At 46.9% G+C, this 19,400-nt stretch overlaps 1 protein-coding gene across 3 annotated transcripts in view; it reads right to left on the bottom strand.

The window, feature by feature from the left end:
• The window catches only part of FGF12 (fibroblast growth factor 12), a 248,594-nt gene that overhangs the window by 145,805 nt on the left and 83,389 nt on the right, over window positions 1-19,400 (bottom strand). Inside the window, exon 1 of one of the 3 annotated variants that reach the window (XM_074591102.1) lies at window positions 1,450-1,824. The exons of the other annotated variants lie outside the window; for them this stretch is intronic. Coding sequence (XP_074447203.1) covers window positions 1,450-1,537 — 88 coding nt within the window. The 5' untranslated portion in view covers window positions 1,538-1,824. Of the gene's footprint in view, window positions 1-1,449; window positions 1,825-19,400 lie in introns of those variants that run through there. 3 annotated transcript variants of the gene reach the window in all.

Genomic DNA, 19,400 nt, shown 5'->3' with positions numbered 1-19,400 from the left:
CAAGGCAGAAGACATGTTAAAGGGAGACAAGCCTACTCTCTCAAAGATTTCTAGTACATCCCCTATTGACATTAAACAGTCACAGACAACAACTTGCACGCATAAGTCTCATGACAGGAAAGGGGATACTGAGGCATAAACAGGTAGCTATAACCATTAACAAATTCTCCTCAGCAAGGCCAAAAGGGAATATGGCTATCTCAGCAACAGTGTTCCCTCAAGCACAGCCTTTCTCTTCAACGGACAATACCAGGAGGCATTGAAATTTTTCTCCTCTAGGACCATGATCTCACATAAGGAAACAACAAAAGCATTAGCAAGCAATACTCAAAAAAACATCCTTATAAGCATCTGGTGCCCAGAGATTACAATGGTCAGGGTTCAATAAGCAGATCTAGTCAAAAGCCAAGGAGGAACTAAAACGCAGCCAAGCTCAAAACTGTAGGATTAGTGCTGTAACTTCTGCAGATCTTCATAACATAGGGTTTCTTTCCATAGACATTCATCCAATATTGTAGAAAGAGAAAGTCAGACTCATGAAATACATATAGAACAAAAGAAACCGCAGAGAGACCACTCAAAAAGCTTTAACAAGATCACCCTAAAACTCAGGGGTAGTGCCACACCAAACCAAGGCACTCACGCATTTATTCCCCTCTTCAAAAAGTGCTTGGATACAGCTTAAGATCAAGCACATCCTTCAGCCCTTCACCCCATTGCACTCCCCACCCTGGTGCAGCCTCCAGCGACGCTCCCTCCCCAACAGACTGGGAGCTAAGAGAGGTGCTGGAAGTCTCATGGACCTCCATCAGGAGCAGCCAGGGATTTCCCTTTGCTTCTAGGGGCATCCTCACTCAAGAACTCACATAACACCCTGCACCAGAAAAACACGGCAACATCGCTGCTACAAACACAGGGCACAGACAGCTCTTACTGTGGGCCCAACCCTAGAGTTGTGTGGGGCCATACGCAGTCTGGGGAAGGCTATGTATCTCCTGATCAGGTAGTAACGGAGACCATGGTAGGGGATCCCAGGTGGGATGGGAGATACAGGAGACTTGCATGAAGAAGAGGAACCTGGAGGGGGATTCTGCATGACTGTGGGCTGCAGGTGGGATGGGGGACACTAGTGAGGGCCATGTGTAGAGATCCACGGTGAGGGGGTGTAGAACCTGGGTAGGGGTGGGGTACACAGGTAGGGTGGAGGACTCAGGTAGGTGAGGGCTGGGGGTGGTGCCACGAGTAGGGGGGCAGGGGGAGGACGGGATCCTGGGTTGATGGGGACGGGCGGTGGGGTCAGCACCGCGGACAGCGCGCGGTCCCTCCCGGCCACCTGTGCGCGGCGCCGGCGGACGCGGGGAGGAAGGCGAGGAAACGGGGCCAGCCCGGGCCGAGCGGCGCCCGGGCGGGGAGGCGAGGGCGGCGGGGACAAGGACGCGCGCTCCCCACCTGGGCTGTGGCTGGATCTCAGGCGCCTTCCACAGAGACACTGCAGCATATGCGAGCCTTTCTCCAGGAGAAGCCCGAGAATCCTCATGGATTTCACTTTGTGGCGCCCTCCCGCTCCTCGGAAAAGGGACCGGCCCCGGAGCGGCCGGCTTTCAGCGGCGGGGCGCCGGCCCCTCTCGCCGCCAAACTTCCCGGCCCATCGCCGCGCTCGGGGGAGGGTGGGGGACCCCGCCGGCACTTCTCGGGACTTCTCCGCTGGGGGAGGGCAGGCTTTGCCGGGAAGCGGGTCGGGCCAGCTAGAAGGACGTCAAGCCCTAGAAACGGGAGCGGCCGGCTCCCAGCCCTGCCCCCTGCCGGCACAGCCCCCGCCGGGGCGGAGAGCCTCCGCCGGGACCCCCCCTCCCGCTGCCGCCAGGCTCGGCCGCGCCGCTCCGCTGGTGCAGACTCTCGCCGTTTTCCCCCGCAGCTCCCTCCGCCGCTGCGGAGAGCCCGGTCCGGCCGTCCTGCACGGCTCCGCTGTGCTGAAGTTGTCTGATTCCCGGCGGGCAGAGAGGAAGGGTGGGAGGCGGCCGGCCCCGCTCCCCCGCCGGGGATGCTCTCCGGGGCAAGGCAGGCTCGACGCGGATATTCCCAGCGATGGAAGGCACCACGTGCAGGGGGCACCGAATCCGGCCTTTCCGGGGCTCCCCGCCTGGCAGAAACCACGGGACCTGCAACGTGGCTGGGACGAGGACACACCTCTTGTCTTAAATCACCAGTAGGAGCGCGTCCCTAGAAGCAAGGGTGTTCCTATAACCACACACTTTAAACGAGCAAGTCCCCTTATTTACGGGCTTACGGACACTCAGGCAACAGTTCCTTGCGAAGGTCACTCCAACGAAACTGAAGTTTCATACTTTTTTACCCACTTGTAAACTCTTGCGGTTACAGCGTTGCAGACTTAAGCCCAGGCTCAGCTTTTGTGCTGCACAGAAAGGTAGGGCTGATATTTCACATGCAAGGAAAGTTGAGGAAAGGTGCTCTCCTTAGAGCTGTTTTCAATTTACGAAATTACACAGTGCAAAACCCACTACACACGGCTGGAAATCACAGGAGCATGGAAAGCTCCTCAGAGAAAGTCGTATTAGCATATACAAAAACCTCTCAAATGAGCTCTTTCATCTGAGTAGACTCCAGTACTCCACTGAAAGGGAGCTGCCTCCGGGACAAATGTACCACCTTGTACCAGGGTGAATTTCTACCTGGATTACCTTGTGCTGAAGCAGGGTTACCTACTCATACACCACCTTTCAAAGCTGCCTCTACTTTTGTTCCTCCTGGCACCAGGCAGAAGTGGCCAGGCTCCTCTGACCAGCACACAAGACAGAAGTTTTTCCAGAAAGTGTTTTTCTAGGATGTAACAGGCTTTTGGCCAACACCCTGCAGGGATGCAAGAGTGGAGAGTGAGGTTACTTTGTTAACGCTTGCTAGGATGTCTCTCAAGTCAAACCAAAGAGAATAAGGCACAGTCAGCATAATATGGGATGCAACACTGATTTGCCCACTGGGAATCCCATTAGGATGGAATAGTAAAAGCTATAAAATACATGGAGATCAGAATACCAAGGCACATAAACCAGGCATAGCAAAAGAAACGCTGTTCTAGTGTGAGAGTCTATTGAGAATTTGTGGCAAAAACACTATTTGTGAGAGCATCTGGAGTCTTTCCTGCCCTCTGTAAATACCTGACTGTTTTCCTCTAGAATAGGAACAAAACAAAACAAAGAAGTTAAAATGCTAAATGTTTCATGAAATGGAAGCTCTTATTTTCCAGTCAGCCCTACTTCATACACTGAAAACAGCACTTAGCTAGAAGCAAAGCCAGTAGCATACAGTTCAGGACTGTTAAAAGGATGCAAGGTATTAACAACTAATCCCTGGGATCCATGCTAAACTCAGTTTTTGTCTGCTCTGACTTGTGCTGAAAATCATCACTCTGTATGTCTTCATTCATAAGCTATTTTACACAGGACCTTGAACATGCTCCAAGTCATAGCAAAAAGCTAAATGAAACTGCCCTCTCCCTCCTCTCTATGTGTCCCCACGTACCCAGGACCATTGTTCCACCTACACTCCGTAGTAATACCTGCTCTACAGCAATCATGGAAGACTGCTGTGCTGTATCAGAGAAGATACCAAACCGAGACTAGAGCTGTTACCCCTCCCCTTTGCCCACTGTTGTCCTTCAGTTCTCCGCTATACCAGATTAGTGAGCAAGCCTGTAGTCCCTCTGGAACAAGGTCAGAAGTAGTTTGCACAGCAAAGCCCTAAAACACAACTAGTAGTTCCTGGGTACTTCTGTAATAGCACAAAAAATAATAGTCCTCCTTCTGCAAATGCATCAGCAGCATGTTTGAGATGAGAACAATCCTGGATCTGGCAGACCAAGGACAGTACAGTGAGATCTGAAGTCAAGGTGCCCTCTTTGCTTAGCAGCCAACATGGAGCTGTAAATGAGGGGGTTCTGATTTAAAGATGCCCATACTAAAGTGCAGCACCGGGTCCCAGGAGAAACATGCGCTTAGATGTTATACGTGCTAGGCTAGCATGGGAACAGGCAGGCATTATCACTTAGACACGCGAGAACAGGTGTACCAGACACATTACAAATGTTTGTAAGAAGGAAAAAGTGAAAATGCAACAGGTAGCTGAAGTTTGAAACCTCTGTTCATTAAGCTAACACAGTTCTTAGAAAATCTATGCAGAATAACCCACAAAACCACTAATAAAATAATCCCCATTTCTTTGGGGTGTTTCTATCACCTTGCAGCGAGGCTGATGATGCAGGTTCAACAGGTACCGATCTGATGGGATTTCTGCCTTTGTGGGGCAGGCTCCAAGGGGTCAGTTCCTGATTCACATCAGAGTAAAGGAGAGCAGAATCAAACCAGCGAAATAAATGAACGAGTGTTACTTGACATTTCCAAAGAAGGGCCACGAGGACTGCAACAAGCACATGTTCTTCTTTCAAACTGAGTAGGTTTAAGTAGGTTTAAACAGCAAAATGGAAGCATAAAAATGGCAAAGGATGATTCTTTAGGAACTGTGATGCATATGACTCAAGCGTTTACATGCCACAAAATACTCAGTAATATCATGTACCCAATTAGGTGAATCTTAAACCAGTAAACAAAGCTTATAGAACTTAGAAAAATATATGGAGCTGACATAAATCAAGATAATGCTAGATGAGTTAACTCATTCTAATCCCAAACCAAGGTAAACCAAAAATAAAATTTATTTCTCTGCAAAGGGACAGCATGCACCCAAAACATTTCAACGGAACATAAGTGGCACATAAATCTTGCTCTGGCTCCATTGATGGGCTTGCATTATTAAATAATAATTCAAATAACATCTCAAAAGTTACTGTGAAAATGCTACAGATATTTACATTTTTGCCCATCAGTAGAACACGGGTATTAGAAATGATAGTGTTCTTGAATAAAAGCAGAGATTGCATTTACTGGAACACAAAGCAAGCTGTGAAAAACTCATTGAGGTCAGAAGACAGTTACAGGGAACACAATGTCATGTGTGTTTCTCCCTTATTAAATTAAAATGCCATTGGCCTTCTGAAGCATGGAACAGAAACGAGAATATGTTTAGGATTATGGAATTTAAATTAATACCTTCTACTAAAAAGAGGAATGCACTGTGCTCTGATCAGAGAAAAATAAGGTGATTTAGCAGACAAGGCTCTTTGCTAGGTATTAAAATAGCATGATGTGCATGAGTTCATCAGTTACAAAAGACAAAAAAGAAAAAAAATCTACAAAAGCTCAAAGAAGTGACAAGTCAGGAAAGGTAATTTCCTTGTGTTCATACAAAAGCAGGTAATAATCAAGGTGCTGGGTCCATGTTGTTTCTGTTTTCACCCATATCAACTACCTGTAGTTCTTTGAACACTGCGATGGGTACATAGATAAACAGCCTTTGCAGGTGTGCCCCTCCGCCCCCCCGGCAAGTGTTCGCCCTTGTTGTATTTTCTGGCCACACATAGCCAGATATGGTGAGAAACGGTCCATTAACCTCAACAGCTTCGCCCAAGCCGGTGCTGATGCAAATCTCAGACCTTGTCCCTCTTTGTAAATTTACGAAATTCCTATGGGAGCACTCGGTGCTCATTTCCTGATGGTCACTCCATGGATCTATTTGTGATCAGCGACGGTATATTCCTCGGTGACGGCAGGTAACCACTTCTCAGCACCTTTCTTGGCAGGAGCCATTTGAGCAAAATCTACCCTGGAACGGCCCAAAAAAAATACATCCCTTTTCAGTGCAAACAAGTACTTACCCCACTGTTGTCACTGTGCTCTCCCAGTATTTCTGCTTATACTTTAGTCCCTTCTTTACGAAGCAGAGCCCCACTGACAAGGAGGGACGGCAGGGTCTGCTTCAGAGACATACTACCCATGAAGACCTTCTACTGCACCTAGCTCCACCGAAGCACACAGCACTCACGCCAGAGCCAGTGGGAGCTGCAGCTCAAAGTTCAGGGGTTTGCTGAAGGTCACACAATAAATTTGTGGCCAAGTAGGGAATCATCTGTCAGTCCTCATTCTGGTGAATTAACGAGAGGATTAGCCTCTTCCTGATCAGTATAAAATTGCGCTCATTATAAGGCAAAGATTGTAGCTATTCTGCTGGAAAATCTACCATGGAAAAAGTATACCACACACCTTCTGACAAAAAATAGATGATCAGACAGGAAAAAAAAGACGTAGCTTGATTTTGTACATCAGAGGAGAAACTCCAATTTCTTGCCTGCTTTTCTGTGGTCAAAAAGCAGTGCTATCGTATGAACAAGAGGGCACAGAAACCACTTACCCCAGCTACTGGTGGAGAGACTGACTTGGTAAAATCTCAGCATCCTCTCAGTTCACCAAGGCAAATGCAGGAGAAAAAGAAAAGATGCCCCATAGCCTTGATCATTTAATAGGTTTATCCTCAGACACATAAAAAGCTCATAGTAATGAGTACTTAGTAGTTACATTTGCAGACATTAAGAAGAAACCTAATATTATACGTAAAGAAGGCTTTGTGTATCAAATATCTCCAATCTGAATTAGTGAGAAGTTGTTGCTCTGGATATATTTTAGCACAGTGACACTTCCTCAGACGCTGGAATTTCTAGGACTTCTCCAAATGTATTTTGGTAGTAGTGCCAGCAGCTCGGAACAGACATGCTGGAAAAAGGGGCAGCCATACATTGCTCCCTCCATCTGTTTCCAGTGCCCTGCGGCTTTGCCATTTCCTCATCCATAAGATGTGTCACAACATGCTTAGGAACCCTTACGGATTTCTCCGCAACAAGTTTTTATAATTGGTTTTTGAAGCCAGTAATACAGTTGGTCTCCTCACTATCTTTTGGCAAGAAGTTCCATAGGTTCATTGTTTGCCGGAAAAAAGCTTTTATTAGTTTAAAACTGCTTCTCGGTAGTTCCATTTAACGCTCACCTTAGCGGTTATATTGTGAAATGGTAATTTTACGTTCTCCACGACAGTCATGGTTTTATTTGCCTCTGCCATGTTTCCCTTCTCAATTGTTTCATTCATGAAGGCACCTGAAAATGCCTAATCTGTTCCATTGCTCCCCAGGCAGCAGCTACTCTGCACAGTCCTCTGACCTTGTCGCTGTTTCCTGTGCCTTTCTCCTTCTATCGCATCTTTTTTGAGACAGGAAAACTAGAGCTGCACACAGCACTCAAGGTGCGAGTGCACCAGGGATTTCTAGCATGGCAGGATGATAGGTCCTGTTTGCTCTCTGTACCTTTCCCAATAACTTCTGCTTGCCTCTGCTGAGCTAGCGCTTTCAGAGAGATCCATGCTGTCGCTGAGGTCTTCATCCAGAGAGAAAATGGCCCAAGTAGTACCCCTTACCATGATTGATCACAAATATATATTTCACTTTGGTTTTATCCATGGGTGCGTTACTCTGCACTTCTCAGTTTATACTGCTGTTAGTTTACCAGACACTTAGTATCAGGAGATTCTTCTACAGCTCTTTCCTGTCCACTTGTGTTTTTCTTATTCCAAATTACTTTGTTCTGATCAACAAACTCTCTCTCCTCTCCATCCCCTCGTTCTCCAAGATCATTTAGGAGCATGCTGGACTGCAGAGTCCTATCCCTCTCCACTGGCTGCTTCCCCACTTACAAGACCTGACCTTTTTTCTTTAAAGGAAACACCCAGCGAGGGAAGCATTTTAGAAATTCAAGTGCATGAACTCATCTGCATCACCTTTACTCAGATGCTCAGGGGATACCAAGAGATTTGGGAGGCATGATCTTCCCCCGCAGGAAGAGCCGTGCTGCCCCTTCCCCGGATGACCCGACCTGACTGCCAGACCCCTCTGGGGTGGGGGGCTGTGATTTTTTGCAAGTGGTTGAATTTCATGGCAAACCTCCAGATGTTGCCACATCTGTTCTTTGCACCTGAGAGTGGCAGAAGCACCTTCCAGAGGCACCTCCTTTGTGGGTGTGATTCCTCTGCCAGCTCCAAGTGCTGTTTCCCATCTGATCAGTCTCTGCAGCCCCTCACAAGGGAAAACTGTGCAGGAAGGCAGGAGATCTCGCCCCTCTGCCGATCCCTCCAGGCTCAGAGGTTGTGAGAGAGGAAGGCAGATTAAAGGGCTGTAATGCAGCCAGCGGTGGGAAGATCTGACCCACAGCGCCTTGGTAATTGAGGTTATTAATCCACGGTAGGAAACAAAGGCTTTGCCTGAGGCATGACCCAAGTTTAGGGGCAACAGCTTGCAGTTGTGCCAGGCTTTTGAGGTGGGCAGGCAAGCGAGCTCACTGGCCAACAGGGCTGCTGGGCTCTGCCCATCAGGCAGCATCTTTGCTCCTTTGGTTTCAGTAGGCAGACACCGAGGCAAAGCCAACACTGGAACCAGTACGCCTTCCAAATTCGACCAGGACATGCTCTTGGCTTCCCCCTGATTCACTGCATGAAAAGTGAACGACTGGCTTTCCTCATCTTATAGCACAATTAATCCATCCATCCCACACGGAAAAGTTGTGAGGCTTAATAAAGATTTTCAGAGGGCAAGTACAATAGACCACCTCTGCAAGAAGCCAGGTCCCCTTCCCCTCCAGCAGACCCACTCCTAATGTTCAGGAGTGCATCTGAGGTCAGGAGCAGCATCCATGGAAGTATGAACCTCCCCATCTACCTACTTCCCGTGACACTTACAGAGCTTTTTACTGTCGTCCAGATCTGAAGTGTATTTATTCTGGCATGCTAATACAACATGTGTGGCATAGTCTCACCGAGACAAGCAGGTACCTGCCTGCCTAATTCCCTGCCTTGGGAATGATGGTACAAGAAACGCTTTCTGCTCCAGTTCACAGCTTCTCCAATCACAGTAAAACCACTACCAGGGCACCGCAGTTCAGACCCTCACTCGTTAACCGACCACCGTGGCTGAAGAAGACGTGAAGACATGTTTGAAACACAGATTGCACTAGCAAAACCACTATTCTGGAACAAGTAACTCCCAGCCCCTCCAGCGTAGCATCGCTAAGGCAGCAGGGTCTTCACCAGACCCACACACAGGTTTGTCCCTGTTCGTTCTGAAGGCCAAAAAATGACAAAAGCTAGACTTCAAATCATAACATTAGAGCGTAGTTATAATGTGGCTATATATGTAAAGCCAAGTTCATGTTTCAAGAGAATTGAAGACTGAATTTACAAGACCTTTATAAGAGCCAACCTTGAAATCCTGGCTTCTTAGGCAGGACTTCCTACTAGGTACATTTTTTCCAGGTGAACTTAGTTAAGAGGACTTTTTGTCTACAAAAATTCCTTTTCTGAGGCTGTCTCATGCAGTTTAGTCCTCACCAGAATACAAGAGAGCTAAGAAAAAGATTCGGATTTTCTTTCTCAGGGAACACTGTTGGTTTTGGGTAGATGCTCCAAAGAAGTCAAAAAATCAACACGCTCACCATTATTCCTTTAAAAGACACTTTCTAAAGTATTTCAACTTTGCTGAAATATTTTGACAATATTATGAAAATAAAGTTGCAATGAAAGGTTTTGACCTCATCAAAATGAAACATTTCCATAAGTTTTTTATATGAAAATCGACAATTGAGGAACCGCCGGGAGCGTTTGGCTGACACTGGTGTATACACAGAGAATTTAAATTCCACCCCATCAGGCCACAACCCCCACACTGCTGCTGCAGCCCCAGCCCTGTTCATGGTGACATGTGTGTACCACATACATGGAGTATCAAGCTGGCTTCACAGGAAAGAGGACATTTTTTTGCTGCTCACAGTTTCAGGACAAATGGCAAAGGCAGTCGATACTACCAGGCTGAGACATGGCCAGCCACAAGGCAGACCCACCTCCTCCATCCTCTGCTATGAGAGTTAAAGCAAATCTTTGAGTTTCTTTCTTGCGTTTGACTCCCAGTTTAGGGTCTTGTAAGGTTTCTGTTGTTAGCTCTTCTCTGCAGCCATTAGAACCAGAAAATATCTAAATATGCCAAGTTGTGATTCTTACATAATGGCTCAGGGATTTAAGAAAGGCCCCAATCCTCGAAGAGTTAGCAACACCAGTTTACAACAATGACACCACTGACGGGTAACATGGCTGGCTCCAAGAAACAGGAATCACTGCTGACTTGTGACATACTCGGTAATGGCCTTAGTCTGCTTCTGCTGAAAGCAGAGTGGTGCCAGCACAGATCGTGGCTTAGACTGATTATCGGCCCCTGGGAGATTTTGCTCCCCTATGAAAAGGTAAAAATCCTTCTTTCCTCAGCAGCTGAAGATATTTCACTTATGCTGGAAGAAAAATTCCAGCGAGTCCCATTCCAAAACATGCATAACCTGGCAAAATTGGGGAGGAATGAGAAGTGTTCAAGTGAAAGATGAAGCACCATTCTACAGAGACTGCTACAGAGCACAGCAAGAAATTGGAAATCAAATGGGTAGAATTTCATGAGGGAAATAAAATATGGGAGGCAAATAATTCTATGTGCAAGCAGATAAATCAGTAAGACATTGCTTTATCATCAGTGAAACACATAGAAGGCATTACCAAAGGCCTTGAAGGTCAATCCCTGCAGTGGCTGTCCACTGCCCACAAACAAAGTTCAAAACCTGGATGATACACAAGGCACATGTGATGGACCTGGCACAGCACACAGTGCAGCTCAGCACAAGCTAAAGCTGTAACTGCAGCAGCAGAACAGACCAAGGAAGGGCTGGAGGAGAGAGAGAGGTGGCTGCAGAGAATTTACCAATAATGTTAGAGAGCTAGGGCCAGCTTCAGACCTGCTATAAATTGATACTGCTCCACGAGGTCTGAATTTAGCCCCTAGGTTTCAGGCACTGATTATTTTATTATTTTTTTTCACAGGTACTTTAGGGATTCAAAGCTGGAATGATAAAGCTGAGCTGCTGCCCTGTCAGCATGTGCTAAGCTATTTATGAGTCACTAAAACACACCTTTTCTAATTCTCACCTTAGCTTGTGAATGGCATGTGGCCAACATGCCTTCTCCAGCTACTCGGCAAAAGTCACCAGAGCACGTTATCTGCTGAAGCTATTGGCAGAGCCACTGCATCGACTCTGCTGCAAGACATGTTTGACCTCCAGCCACTCCTGCATCAGCCTTCTGCCTGTTTACATCAGGACAGCCACAAACATTGTCCCAACAAGTGCCACGCAATGGCAACGCTAAATTTTAAGAGGTTACTTTACAACCCTCAGACAAGAACGCCCCTGCAGAATCAAAAAGCATGAGTGCAGACCTGAGTCACCCCAAGTCCTCAGTGCTACCCAGCTCCACACCCCGTTTCTGTCCCTGCACAAGTGGTCCTATCAGGCATACTGGGCTCATGAGGGAGTGGAACCACAGCCATCACTTCCCATTCTGAAAGAGCTACATCCTTCAGTTCAGCAGGAAAACAGTAGTTATAATGGGGAGAAATTGCCAATTAAAGCAAAAATGTTCTAAGCAAGCTCTCACATGTCACGTATCCATCCCCAGACCACTGCCAAAATTATTTCCTTCCAGCTGGCGTTTGCTTAACCCCCAACACAGTGACAACCTGGAATTATGCAGTACTGGGTTAACATAAACCCTCCTTAGATATTGCATGCCTCCCTGGGACCAGTGGAAGGAACCATGAGGCTACCTTTGCTCTACCTAGTTATTTAGCTGGCCAGTCCCACGTTCAAATCCCAACACTCAGAGGCTTGACTCGCCCTTTCTCCACCACTTTGGTTCCTTCATTGTAATTCTGACTCCCATAAGGGATTTCCGCTCCCCACTCCCGTTCTCATCCAGCTGCCATGCACAGATTTAGCAGGATGACTCAGACCTAGGAAATGCCAGCTCAATGTTCTCCTGCTACAGAGCAATCGCTGCTTATCTCCAGAAGGTCCTCACCAGTCTTGATTAGGGCTGCTGTACCAGGGAGAGGGAAGAAATGGTTGTTTTGTGAGGAAAAATAGACCCATAGCAGGGGACCTCCTGCCCAAACCACACCTTCTGCTGCTTCTCTCTGTCATGGTCCCAGCTCATCCCTGCTTAAGTCTCACTGGAGCAGCTTGTTGTAAAACACAAGTTTAGCTCTTTGCTTTTCACGATGGCAGAGACACACACTTCTGAGGGCAGTACCAGTTACACTGCGAGGCAGCACATGACATTTGAGGGTGTGAGGAATGGAAAGCAGGTTCCCAGGAGGGTGTCTTTCCTTTTCCCCTGCTGAGTTACAGCAAGTGTCATGGTCACATCATCTGTTTTTTTCATTCCCTTGTGCTCAGTGTCAAGCCATAACGAAACCATAAGGAATCCAGCATCACTCAGCAGCGTACAAAAGCACTCTGACTCCAGCTCTGCAGAGGTGGACTGTGTAGCGTGCAACGTTGCAGGAAGGAGAAGAGTCTGATACCAAGAGCCTGGCTCCCCGTTTTTATTTGCAACACTCCTTGAACAGCAGCGATGGTAAGTGAGAGCAAGGCATAGCAGAGAAAGGCTTTACTCCTCACCCTGCTCCCTCAGTCACCCTCCTGGTTACAGCGAGAGGTGTCAGGCAAGACCACAAATGTCCAAGATGTTCAATGCCAACAGCAAAGTGCATGGAGGCAAAAGCAGAAGGATCATTCTCAGGTTGATGCTCTCAGGGGACAGACTGTCCAAGATAACTTCTGAAAGAGCTCATAAGTGGAGCTCTTGGGCCTCAGTCTAGCTGCAGTAATTAGGCTGCCTTTCCCCAGACTAAAGCCATCACTAACATGGGGAGTGGGGAGAAGGGTGTTTCCTGTGAGTCCATAGACGTGTGCCAGACGCAGCACGGCCGTAAGAATCTCCACGCAGAGGTGCAGGCACCACGCACAGGCAGACCTGGGGATGCCTCCTGATGCTCAGCCACCCCATACGCCTTGGTAGAGCACCTCTGGGCTCAGGCGAGAAGTCACTGGAGCTGCCTCTTTGCCCATTTACTCAGACCAAAAGAAGGGGGGACATTTCTCAGCAAGCACAGAAAACGTGACAGCCCCCGGTCTCCAGGTAAAACACACGGCTGCCTTTGATGAGAGGCAGAACAGACATCAGCTTTTCTTGCACACCATCAGGGGAAGCGCCTGGTAATGGGCCTACATTAAGACAGAGTAAATTAATAATCAGGAACAATCTCTGAGCTGACGTCTGCTCCAGCCTGTGGGATAGTCTCTAAGCAGCTAAAACTAGAACAAAGCAATTCCTGGGGAACAAATCATAGGGAAAAGCCTGCACTGGTCTGTCAGGGATGCAGGCAGCAGTGCCTGGATAATCTCATTTTAAAGTTTCTTCCTTCTGCTCTTCCCCAGCTTGCTTTCCCAGTTAGGTCCTTGCCTTGTAGAAACTTTTGAGTCATGTCTCTGGTACCCTATGATTTCTTCCTTAGTGTCATTTTCACCAAGGGATATTTACTGCAGGATGCCTGCTGAGGCCAGTTATCATTTCTCTCAGGGGTGTTTACACCGACTAGGATTGATGGAGATGGGCACGTGGTGGCTCGGCCAGCCTGCTGCACAGCAGCTGTGTTTGCACAGCACTTCAGCAAGACCCTGCTATTTATATTTAATATTCCGACTTCCTTTTATTCCACGTTGCACGTTTCATATTCCTTCATGATCTCTTTGTAATTCCATGTCCCTGTAAAGAACTCGTTCACCCACCAGAAAAATCACGCTGAAAAGAGTGAGATTAAATAAGCAGGTGATGGTTCAGCCCATGGTCAGGGTAGTTAACACAGACACAAAATGCTATGCATAAACCAGCATAGGGCTCTTCCCTTAACACATCACAAGAAGTTACAGAAGGTTGAGCAGCTGCCATCCACTTTTGCAGGGGTAGTAGCCTTGAATGCCCTTTCATGCTAGTACTGCTTTCAGGATCTTCCCACCCTAAAACTGCTCTTGAAAAACGGGAGAAGGTCCTGGTGCCTAGGACCAAGCAGGAACAACAAGGATGCTGTTTCTGCATGTGGTGCACTACAACAGTTTTACTTGGAAAAGGGAGAAAATGGAAAGGGAAATGGTGGAATCACCATCCCTGGAGGTATTTGAAAGATGGGTAGATACTGTGCTTAGGGACACAGTTTAGTGGTGGCTTTGGCAGCGTTAGGTTGATGGTTGGACTCGATGATATTAGGCCTAGATGATCCTATGATTCTGTTCTATGAAAAGGTCTATTATGAAGGTTTTGGCTGATTCTTATCCTTTACACAAACACTATGACCACAATTTAAGCATCACAAAGGTTTACAGAAGTTTTCCCCTTTGGCGGTGTAGGGTTGGGCAGCAGACTTTCTGTGTAGTTAAGGGTTATAAGTGATGCTATCTGTTTATAAGACCACAGGCAATACTTTCCCATAGTTAAATAATTGCACTGAGATGAGCCCTTGACTGCTGGCAGCAGTAGGGGTCACTGTAGTGTGTGTAAAATGTGAGAATTCAACTAAAAATAAAAACCTAAGGAAAAAATACTCAACAAGCTGAAGCATCTTGTGACAACTCACCCCAGAAGCCCTGTCAGTCTGCCAGGACTGCACTGCCCAGGAGCTGGGAGTGAAGCAAAACCGTCCACTGTCTAATGCTCAAGAGCTCTTTAACCCACTCCATCTTCAGCTGCTTTCTGTTGCTGGCTGCTTTTAACCTAGTTTTCAACCTCCAAAATTCTTATTTCTGGCTGCAGCTTTCATTAGCAGAGACATGTTCCCCATTCAGTTCCTTCCAGAGATGTAGGCTACATCCCCAAAGTGCCTTTTTGGGAAAGTTGTCTGATGCACTGACAGGCTGAGGGTGCAGTGCCCTGGAAAACAGGGAGGAGCATAGCTTCAAGAGTGCATTTTTTCCCTCAGTACTGAGGAGCCAAACCCCACTGGTAAAGCTTTTAGATGGGATTGTTCTTTCCTAACCATTGTCAGTTTTGTTTCCAAAACTAGTCTGAAAGACTGATTTTTAAGGACACAGTGCCTTCTTTTCCCTTCCTTTGTCTCTTTCCCTCTCCTTTCAGAGCAGTAGGTGATGCAACGCTGCTTCTCTTCTTTTTCACACTTCCATTTATGATGCCCTCTTATATTGGCAACTGGGGAAGAGGTTACCTGGCACAAAAAGAGTCTCTGTGCATGGCAAAACGACAGCTTCCAGGAACTCCCAGTGATCACAGGTAGACCCTCATCCCCAACTGTCGTAGTGATTTCCTGCTGATCCTGCAGGAATCCTGATTTCCTGAAATCATCCTAGTTTCCTGCAGGAAAATCTTCTCCTGTTACTACACAGAGAGGTTCTATGGGGGGGACACAGCAGTCTGGGGTCCTCTCTGGAGAGGTGCTCACACACATCCCTGGCATCTCCCGTACTGCCTTACTTTGAGGCTGTCAGTCTGCATCTCATCTTCCTCCAGAACTAGCTGTGGTCTGACAGAATCGAGGTGGAGGGTGGAAGTAAAAAGGGATTTTAAAGTGTAAAATGCCTCTGTTGAAGCCTTTCTCAGTCTCACACTCTCTGCCATCCACTTGGTCACTGAATCCAGGAAGAGGGTATGGGGTGTCGTGGTTTAACCCCAGCCAGCAACGGGGACCACGCAGCCGTTCACTCACTCCCTCCCAAAGCATCCCTCCTGTAGGGTAGGGAGAAAAGGAGGAAAAACACTCGTGGGTTGAGATAAGGACAGTTTAATAGCACAGTAACAGAAGAGAAAATAATAATGGTAAAAGAATACATAAAATGAAGTGATGCAACGCAATTGCTCTCACCACCCGATGATCAATTGTCCAGTCTGTCCCCAGCAGTGATTGCAGATTCCTGCCCCCTGGCCAACCCCCATTTATATACTGAGCATGAAGTCTATAGTATGGAATATTCCTTTGGGCAGCTTGTCCTGTTTATGCTCCCTCTCAGCTTCTATGGAAAGCTGAAAAAGTCCTTGACTTAATATAAATATTACTTAGCAACAACTAAAACAATATATGTTATCAATGTTATTCTCATACTAAATCCAAAACACAGCAGCTACTAGGAAGAAAATTAACTCTATCCCAGCTGAAAGGCTAATGCATGCGCTCTCTTTTCAGAGGGGCCTACACTGTCTTTTGTTGGCAGGTGAGAAGTTTCCCTGAAAGGGATGGATATAAACTGTCTCCAGCCCCAAAAAGCCTTGTAACCATGTCAGCAAAGCACTACGCTTAGCTATTTAGGTCCGCTGGGAGACTGGATTTATTAGCTGAGACACTCAGGCAATTACACATCCTGCAGTCTTGAACCAGACTGAGTCCAGCCAGCCCAAAACACAGCCCAAACAAGTTTGCATCGGGCTGCAAAACATCGTATAAGACATACCCATGACTACTGGCACCAGCTCAAAAAACGCTCCTTTGGTTTAGAAAGCATCAATGCCAGAAGATGGATTGGGGATGCTGAACATCAACAGCAGAGCTGTTCCACAACAGCTGTGTATGTTAACAAATCCTTACGGTATGCCTTGGCAGAGACGCTGAGGTTGGCATTTCTGTCCCCTCTTCACAAGCAGGGATATGGCAGCAGGACTGAAATAAGTATCTCCCGGAGCCTCACTCAAGCAGCCCACAAGACCATGAAAGGAACTGTATTACAAGTGGCTTTGCACTCAGGACTGCTGGTCCCACGTGCTGGGCTCAGACACCCTGCCAAGAAGAGACAAGGCTGAAACCTAAAAGCATATCCCATGCCTCCACACTGACTGCCTTTCCATCATCTCCTGTAGGGTTTCAAGTGGCTTTAAAAACAGCAAGTTTGGCCTGATGGAGGTCAAACCACAGAAAGAGTTGGGTCATCTGCTGTCACAGCATATTCTGTGGTTGAGGTAATCTAAATCTACTGCATCCCTTTTCCCTGCCTGAGCCACAAAAAACCTTTTTTTTTGCTTTAAGGTAGCCTTCTACCTGTGCTTACTGCCCCACCAGGCTTGCGCTCTTACTCTCGGCTCAGGGGTTTTGTAGGCTGATCCGGCACAAAAGGTACTGGCTGCTCTCTGCTCCAAACCTCTGCCAGGTTGTGAGATGGATGGAGCTGGTTTAAAAATGTACCGTGAATTGGAACAGCATAAGAAGCTAACAACAATCATTTGGCTGAATGTAGCAGCCTACATCCCAAAGGACCACAGCACAGCTGATTTATAAAAAAAACAACCAACCAACAAAACAAACAAAAAACCAAAAAACCCCCACACCCCAAACAACAAATGCTTTTATATTTCGAGTCATCTCTTGTGAAACTCAACCTCTGCAGAACTTTTGCAATTAGATCTCATTTGCAAACCTGTATAAATCCTCCCTTACTAACTGTATGTTTTAAATACACGAACCCTAGAAATATTCAGTGGAGACACGCACTAGGGAGAAGCGCACACATCCTCCAGCAGTGCCCCTGTATTGCTTTTTTTGTGCCTTCTGTGCAATGCATTTGTGATTTCACACCACACCCCACAACTTCTCAGTCAATAACATTAACAACTTCTCATTTCTTACTACAAAGGTGCCTTTCAGAGCTCCACCTGGTTGGCAACTTGATCAAGCCCATGAGTCTCTAACACAGGACAGAGTTTTGGCAACATGGGGCTTCTCAAACTCACAAAGCAACGAGAAAACCCAAGGCTGGAAGCTGAAACTAAACAAAGCGAAGTGAGGAAGTATTTAATGGTGAAGGTGATCAAGCACTGGAACAATTTAACAAGGTGAATCTTCCATCACTGGAAAATTTTAAACCAAGAGGGGATGTTTTCTACATTCAATGCCACATTTCAAGCAGGAGTCAATTGAGGGCAGTCCTGTGACTTGCTCTCTGCAGGAGGTCAGACTGAGAAGATCACAAGAGCCTCTCTGACCCCATAACCCAGGAATTAATGCCTGGGAGGAGTTTCTTGTAAAATCTGTCAAACCACTGCCCTTTAAATCCCTACCTACGGCTCCTCTGCTACAAAGGCATGATGTAGAATCAATTAAAAGGCAGGGAAGATGGAAAAGGGAAAAAAAACAAGAAGTTACTGAATAATGGAGACCAAGGCACAGTTGAAGGATGACGGCGGTTTGAGCATTGCCCCTGCACCAGGCTGAATAGGACCTATTCTGGGCTTCTGGAAATCATGAGAGTTTTGCTACTATTTGCTTCGCTGGTACTCACTTTTGTGTCCTCTGCAGATAAGTAGAGGACACAGGTTGGCATTCTGCACGGTTGCGAAGGCTCTGTCATTCCCAAACACTGAACAGTCCCACTACACAGCCAGCCTAGGCACAAAGTTAGGGCTCTTTCATTTTAACCTCCCAACCAAGCTGCCTTTGTGATTATAACTTCAGATCAAAAGATATCATATGAAAAAAGGGGAAAAAAACACAAAACAACAACAACCAAAACAAAGCTGCCTTTTCGTTATTATCGTACTGCTGATTTAGAATTAGAGAAAATAAGAGCCTCCATCGGCAGATCTGGGTTTCTTAGTGCATCTCAAAAATTTGGCAGGGGATTGTACAAGGAATGAAAACCAGACTGCACAAATCCTCAGAATGCCACCAGAGGGTAGCAAAACATTTCAGAGAGGAGCTATCAGAAATCCAGGCAAACCAGGGCGATGTACCTGCATCTCCCTCCTTATTTTCTGGTTGCTATTTCAGTTGCTCAGGAAAGTCGCATTTTTATTCATCCCTCTACATTCCTTTTCAAAATGCTGCCTTGATTTCTTTGCAGATGAGAAGGAAAATTGGTATTTCACGTTATTCCTGCCCTGCTCCCTGGGAAAAAGTTTGTTTCTCCCTAATTTTCTTCACAGTGTCTGCATCACCCCCCAGGCCAACTCTCCCCTGCAGCAGTGGGTGGCATGCAGTATCATACTGGGATGGCACGACGGTACAACGGCATGGTACCACACGACGGGGAGGCGCGAGGCGGGGAAGAGGGTCAGGAGGGCAAATGGCTTTTCCCAGCGGTTTGGGGAAACTGGACACATCAGTAACTCCCTGCCTTCTTCCTTGGGCAACATTCAACTAACCCCCAGCCTGAACTGCTGATGGCCAGTCCTGAAGTTTTGACGTTATCAAAGCTGTGAAAAGTACAGGAGAGGGTCAGAGACATAACATTTTGTAATGCTTTCCTCACCTCTGCAAAAGCCTCCATTCTCCACCCGGCCGATACCTACCCCAGTTACATGGAAAGCCCTCAGCTCCGCGAGCACTTCAAGAAGCCAACAAGCCTAGCCCATCCTGATCCCTTTTCACATGCTTTCTGATGAGGGTTAGGGTAGGAAGACTTGCAATAACTTTTTAAATTATTATTATTATTTTATTTGAAGGTTCCTATATCTTAAATTTTCAAGCTAGGATGCAAGGAGTCCTGTTGCCCTGTTTGGAGAACCTTGTATGGAGCAAGGAGACCAGTCAG

Source organism: Larus michahellis, chromosome 6, assembly GCF_964199755.1.
Source record: "Larus michahellis chromosome 6, bLarMic1.1, whole genome shotgun sequence".
Lineage (NCBI taxonomy): Eukaryota > Metazoa > Chordata > Aves > Charadriiformes > Laridae > Larus > Larus michahellis.
The sequence above is the reverse complement of the archived record's forward strand: the minus strand, read 5'-3'. Positions and strand labels throughout refer to the sequence as shown.